This window comes from Palaemon carinicauda, chromosome 22, assembly GCF_036898095.1.
Source record: "Palaemon carinicauda isolate YSFRI2023 chromosome 22, ASM3689809v2, whole genome shotgun sequence".
Taxonomy (NCBI): Eukaryota; Metazoa; Arthropoda; class Malacostraca; order Decapoda; family Palaemonidae; genus Palaemon; species Palaemon carinicauda.
In genome coordinates this window covers 100,393,979-100,400,495 of record NC_090746.1, presented here as the reverse complement: position 1 = coordinate 100,400,495, position 6,517 = coordinate 100,393,979, and the positions used below count along the sequence as shown (strand labels likewise).

General features: G+C 38.4%; 2 protein-coding genes across 2 annotated transcripts in view; one reads left to right on the top strand and one right to left on the bottom strand.

Moving 5' to 3' along the window:
• The window catches only part of LOC137616649 (ATP-binding cassette sub-family C member 5-like), a 110,249-nt gene that overhangs the window by 71,811 nt on the left and 31,921 nt on the right, over positions 1-6,517 (bottom strand). The gene's annotated exons all lie outside the window — the stretch shown is intronic.
• LOC137616648 (ATP-binding cassette sub-family C member 5-like) overlaps positions 1-6,517 on the top strand; it is a 34,306-nt gene that overhangs the window by 2,410 nt on the left and 25,379 nt on the right. The window contains exons 4-7 of the mRNA XM_068346568.1: positions 2,315-2,500; positions 4,086-4,236; positions 4,620-4,775; positions 5,904-6,007. Of these exons, the coding sequence (XP_068202669.1) occupies positions 2,315-2,500; positions 4,086-4,236; positions 4,620-4,775; positions 5,904-6,007 (597 nt within the window). The remainder of the gene's footprint in view (positions 1-2,314; positions 2,501-4,085; positions 4,237-4,619; positions 4,776-5,903; positions 6,008-6,517) is intronic.

Below are 6,517 nucleotides of genomic sequence, written 5' to 3'. Positions count from 1 at the left end.
ACTGGGGTTCGAGTCCCGCTCAAGCTGGATAGTTTCCTGCAGTGTCTGCAACCTCTCCATCCTTGTGAGCTATGGATAGGGTGTTTCAGGCCAATAGGTATACCTGCTGAGGCATCAGCAACCATTGCCTGGCCTTCCCTGGTCCTAGCTTGGTTGATCTGCAGGACTGGGGTTCGAGTCCCGCTCAAGCTCGATAGTTTCCGGCAGCGTCTGCAAGCTTTTCATCCTTGTGAGCTAAGGATGACGTGTTCCAGGGAGCCAATAGGTCTACCCGTAAGTCTCTTTGGAAATTACAAATGGTTGTTTTGTGATGATAGAAAGAATCAATTACATTAGTTAAAAATGACCTGGCATTATTCTCTTAGCTCTTTTGATAAAAAGTAAACTTATCATATGATAGAGAATTGAATTTTTTATTGACCTGTATTGATTATCACATTTTAATCGAGTATAATGTTTTTAACATATCTTACAAATGCCTTAAGCTGTTTCGAGATGGATTAGTTTAAGCAATTCTATTTATAGGAGCAATGCTTATCACATTATTATTATTATGAAATTCATTCCATTATTATTATTATTATTGTTGTTGTTAATCACAGTCTTCAGAGACTGATAGTTTATAGTGTGGGGTTCCGGGTCACATCCAGCTTCCTTAGGAATCCATCCCCTTCCTCAATGTATGTGCTGTTTCAAATAGCACGCTCTTCTGCACAAGTCCTAGGGTTATATCCACTCCTACCATCTCAAGATTACTTTTTTCAATGACTTAAGTATGCTCCCTAGTGCTACCATGATTATTGGCACCACTTCTACTTGTATATTCTATAGCTTTATCAATTCAATTCATAAGTCCTGGTACTTTTCTATTTTTTTCTCTACCCTTATCGTCTACTCTTGAGTCCCATGGTACTGCGACAACTATGGGTGATACTTCTTTCGTTGTTTTGTCAACCAGAGTGATGTCTGGTCGGTGTGCTTGTATCACCCTGTCCGTCCTTATGCCAGGCTGACACTTGCACGACTTTTTGCCACGAATTTGTCGTGGCAAGTTGTGACATTTTGTGGCATGAACTCAAAAAAAAAAAAAAAAAAAAAAAAAAAAAAAAAAAAAAAAAAAAAAAAAGAATTACCTCAGAATTACAGCTCACCTGTCCACATTGACACGAACTGGCACGACGAGTTCATGCATAGTTTTAGCATAGTTTGCGCACTTCGCGCATCGTCCCGACGAGTTCACGAACAGTTCGCGCATAGTTCACGCCGCTTTCACGAAATTTTGTCGTGACCAAAATTTTGAACATTTCAAAATTCTCGTCACGACATGCCACGATGTCACAACAGGTTCACGACGAGTTCACTCCAGTTAACGACGAGTTCACTCCAGTTAACGAGTTCACTCCAGTTAACGACGAGTTCACTCCAGTTCACAACTTGAGTCGTGACAATGCGTGCCACAAATTCGTGGAAGTGTCAGGATACCTTTATACTGCAGTCCCAGAGTAGCTTAGCCTGGTCACTTTCTACCACAGCTCGTGGTTGATAGTCATACCATTTGTCGATGCACTGTATTTTATATTGGCTACAGAGACTCCCATTGAGAGCTTTAGCCACTATATCATGTCGTTTCTTATATAGATTCTGAGCAAGTGATTGATTGATTTGAGGTTTTCACCGAGCTGAACATTCACTGGTGATGCGGTTGATGGTTTCTTCTTTTGCCATTCGTTTTCTGCACTTTGATGGGATGTTAGTTACGACTATTGAGCGTTGAAGATATCTTATTCTTATAGGTTTAAAGACCGCTCATGAATGGCAGAGACAAGAGCCAGTGACATTGCTCTATCAAGCAGGAGAGACTGACCATACATACATATGATCAGTGCCTAAGCCCCATCTCCACCCTAACTAGGGCCAAGGAGGGCCAGGTAATGGGTGCTGATGACTCAGCAGATAGACCTATAGGCTCCCCCAAACCCCCATCCCTAGCTCACAAGGATGGTGAGGTCGCAGCGATCAAAGGAACTAACGATTTCGAGCGGGACTCGAACCCCAGTCTGGCGTTCACCAGTCAGGGACGTTACCACATCGGCCACCACAACCCTAGTATTCTTTAGTTATTGCTAATACATTTTCTTTCGTATGTTAGTTCATGCACTTCTTAGAGTATGAACTAGTCAAAAATGCATAAAAAACAGACCTTTTACAGAGTTGGTATAATAGCCATTGTTCCAAAATTAGCTTGCTAGTAGTACTACAATTACGGTTATTTCTATTTCCTAATGATTACCATAATTTCTATTACCTTCTTAAGCGCGAAGAGAGCGCAAAGACCAATGGCGACCGTCTTGGGAGACTCTGGGAGGAAGAAATAGCAATGGCAAAGAAGGCCGGTCGACCGCCCAGGCTCTGGAGAGCTGTCTGGCGGTTCTCGCGGACAAGAACTTTGGTAGCTCAAGTCATCGCGATGATATCAAATATTACGTTCTTTATAGGAGTGGTAAGTAATAAACTGTGTTTTTGTATATTTGCGTCATAGACAATCTCGATAGGCCAAGGTGGTTATAAAATATTTCTTTACGAGACTAATAAGTAACAGATGTTTCTTTTTGTGTGGTACCAGTGAATGGCACATTCCAGTCTTTAAGGACCAGGAAGTAATAGAATCAGTGAATAGTTGACAGCTCATTCTATGCAGGACTGACTACGTCTCTCTTTAAAGTATATATATGAAAGATATATTTTGATGTTGTTACTGTTATTAGAATATTTTATGTTTTAAAATCTTGATAGATGGTAAATGGTAATCCTGTACTAAGCATTGTGGCAAAAAATATAGACAGGCTATACACTCCAAGTAGGGAAGAAGAAAGAGGGTTCCTCATTAAAGAGCATTATGTCAACTCTGAATGCAGTGTTGGGTAGGACGAGCTGCACATGGAAGGTTGGTTGGTTGGTTTCATATTGCCTTATCGTACGTAAGACACGGACTCTTCTGTTGGCATCCCATAAGTGAAGGAGAGTCATATAATGTGAAAGAAAAGCGATGTAGAAACACTGATGACGGACGGACAGGATGATAATATGACAGAACAGGACGACTGAGGCTGGATTCCGAAGCTCAGCTAGGGGCCGCCACAAAGCAGACAAGTCCTCCTAAACCCGTTCCCTTGTTGGTCCGGGAGAAATTTCGTTTTTCTTACAGGAGGTCTTATCAGGACGACGTCCCATCCTAGGGTGCATATTGAAGAAAACCCTAATTAAAGAAGAGGTTGACCTAGATATATGAGTATATAAAGATAAACCCAAGGACATAATGTGGCACAGGAAACACTTACATTGACAAATTAAAAGACCAGGCAAAGAACTGTCCAGTGATGTAATAGGGCAACAGCAATAGAGGGGGAAACTCAAGAAACAAACAAGCAAATGGTACCCGAAAATAAGACCATGAAATCAAAATTCATCCAAAAAGCAATAGATGGCACCAATATCTCCCCCAAGTGCAGGAAATGCAATGTAAAACAAGAAACCATAAACCGCATTGCCAGCAAATATCTAGCACGACCACATATCCCATATAAGAAGATAATTACTCCAGTTGCAATAGCCTTCCTCTGGAAAAAGAGCTAGAAGTATCATATAACATGCATTAGCAAGTGGTACAGACATCAACCAGAGGAAATAATCGAAAAGGAGCAGGAAAAATTACTCTTGGACTGTAGCATCAGAATGGTCAAGCATAATACAAGCACATTGACCAGACATGACATATCAACAAAATGAAAAAGAATGTCAATCATAGATGTTGCAGTACTGTGGGACAACAGAATGTAAGCCAGAGAAGCCCCAAGACTCCAGATCAAACTGAGAAGGCTATAGGAGATGATTGCGGGAGTGGAGCATATCATGTTTGAAAAGAAACTTGGATAAACTGGACACTGAAGAAGTTCCAGCCAACTTCCAGGCCTTGGTAATAGCGCACATTGTGAGGAAATTGTCAGATTCCTATAAGCCACAAGTGTGGAAAAACTGTCATGCTGATAAAAATTGTAAATGGTAATAACATTTCATCATTCTTTCAGGTAGTATTCCTTCAAAAGATTTTAGAATACATCAGCAGCGCCGGTATAGACCACATCTATGCAACGTATCTCCTCCTGGGCAAGTTGTTTATCAGTTCCCTCCTACAGATCATGTGCTACAATGCAGTTAACATTATGGGCATTCATAATGGTAAGTCTGAAGATTTGATGGGCATTCACAAGAATGGATCAGAAATAAAATGGATATTTACGATGCTATACTCAATTTTTTTTTTTTTTTTTTTTTAATGAGGCACATTTGCAGAGACTCGCGGGGGTGCCCTTTTAGCTCGGAAAAGTTTCCTGCTAGCTGATAGGCTAGAAGTATTTTTTCCAACCAATCAGATAGTAGATAACGTTATGAGCTAAAAAGGGTGCCAATGTGAGTGAGTGCAAATGCGTCTCATTTAAAAAAAAAAATTAGTATAGGCAGACTACATGATTGATATTTGCAATTGTAAGTCAAATTACATGTTGGCTTCTCCCAAATGAATGGCGAAACATACACATACAATTATCCACATTTTGCCTTAGGTTCCAGATTGGCAGGAGCATTGCAGGCTCTTGTATACAAGAAGACTCTAACGCTGAAGACAGGAGGGGAGAATCTAGCAGCTCAGGTCATTAACTTCTCGACGAATGACATGGAGAGAATACTTGAAGCCTCCTTATCCTGTGTGTTTTTGATTGGTGAGTTGAGCCACTTGTACAAATATCATTGGCTGTTATAAGAAAATTGATATCATATTTATCAGAAAACATATTTACCTATGGAAAACAGCTGTTCTAGGAGAAGGACACTCCAAAATCAAACCATTGTTCTCTAGTCTTGGGTAGTGCCATAGCCTCTGTCCCATGAACTTTCACTGTCTTGGGGTAAAGTTCTCTTGATTGAGGGTGCACTCGAGCCCACTATTCTATCTTATTTCTCTTCTTGTATTTTTTTAAGTTTTTAGTTTACATATGAAATATCTATTTTAATATTGTTACTGTTATTATACTGTATTTTAATTGTTCATTACTTTTCTTTTATTTTATTTACTTCTTTGTTTCCTTTCATCACAGGACTATTTTTACCTTTTGGAGCCCTTGGGCTTATAGCATCCCGCTTTTAAAACGAGGATTGTGGCATAGCTAATAATAATAATAATAATAATAATAATAATAATAATAATAATAATAATAATAATACAATATTTACAGCTAGTGGGCTAAATATATAGACGACAGTCTAATGACCAGTAGTTATTTATTCATGAAAGCAAGGACAGTTGATAGGATTAAATAACCCAACACTTATGGAACAATGACAACTGCTTTTATGTTTATATCTGAAAATCATTCATCTTTCTTAGTGTCGTGTAATCTTTTAGAAATGTATTGGTTCTGTTCATTTCACAGGTTTTTCTTGAACAGGCTAACATAAGTCTTTTTATAATCTATATGTGAAATATCTGTTTTAATGTTGTTACTGTTTTTGAAATCTCTTATTTTAATTGTTCATCACTTCTTATAACGTTTATTTCCTTATTTCCTTACCTCATTGGGCTATTTTTCCCTGTTGGAGCCCTTAGGCTTATAGAAACTTGCTTTTCCAACTGGGGTTGTAGCTTAGCTAATAATAATAACAACTGCTTTTATGTTTATATTTGAAAATCATTCAAATTCCTCCTTGATTAAAGTGTGTAATCTTTTAGAACTGTATTGGTTCTGCGCATTTCTCAGCTTTTCGACAGCACTTGGTTCACATTCATTCTCTTTTTCCAAGTTATTGTAATTGTTATTATCATTCAACCCTGATAACTGTTCTAATTCCAGAGGTGCCTTTCATCTTCCTGATGAACTTAGGATACTGTGTAACCGCTTATGGTCCCTTGGCAGCTGTCGGTTTTGGAGTTTATCTCATATTTCACCCCACTATGGTAAGTGCCATCTCTCTCTCTCTCTCTCTCTCTCTCTCTCTCTCTCTCTCTCTCTCTCTCTCTCTCTCTCTCTCTCTCTCTCTCTCGTCTTGCAAAATTTTTAATCTAATTAAAGGTTCAATACGCATTTCCTAATGTTGTGCTAATGTCTGACTCGAAATATTACTAGCATATAAGTTTCCACGTCTAAAATCTTCATTACAGTGTTTGTAATTATTATCTTAACCTTTATCATTGCTCTTATCTTTATTCTGATCTTTTAAGTGATTTTCATCTTGATAAATCATTAAGTTTGAAAGCGTCCACATCGTGTATCTTCATCGTATTTTGTGTCTGTGTATCAATATTCTTATTATCTTTATCCTTATCTTGTTTGTGTCTCTGTATTAATATGATCATTGTCTATACCTTTACCTTGCTTATGACTGTGTATTAATATTATCATTGTCTTTATCCTTCTCTTGTTTGTGTCTGTGTATTAATATGATTATTGCCTATACTTTGTGCCTG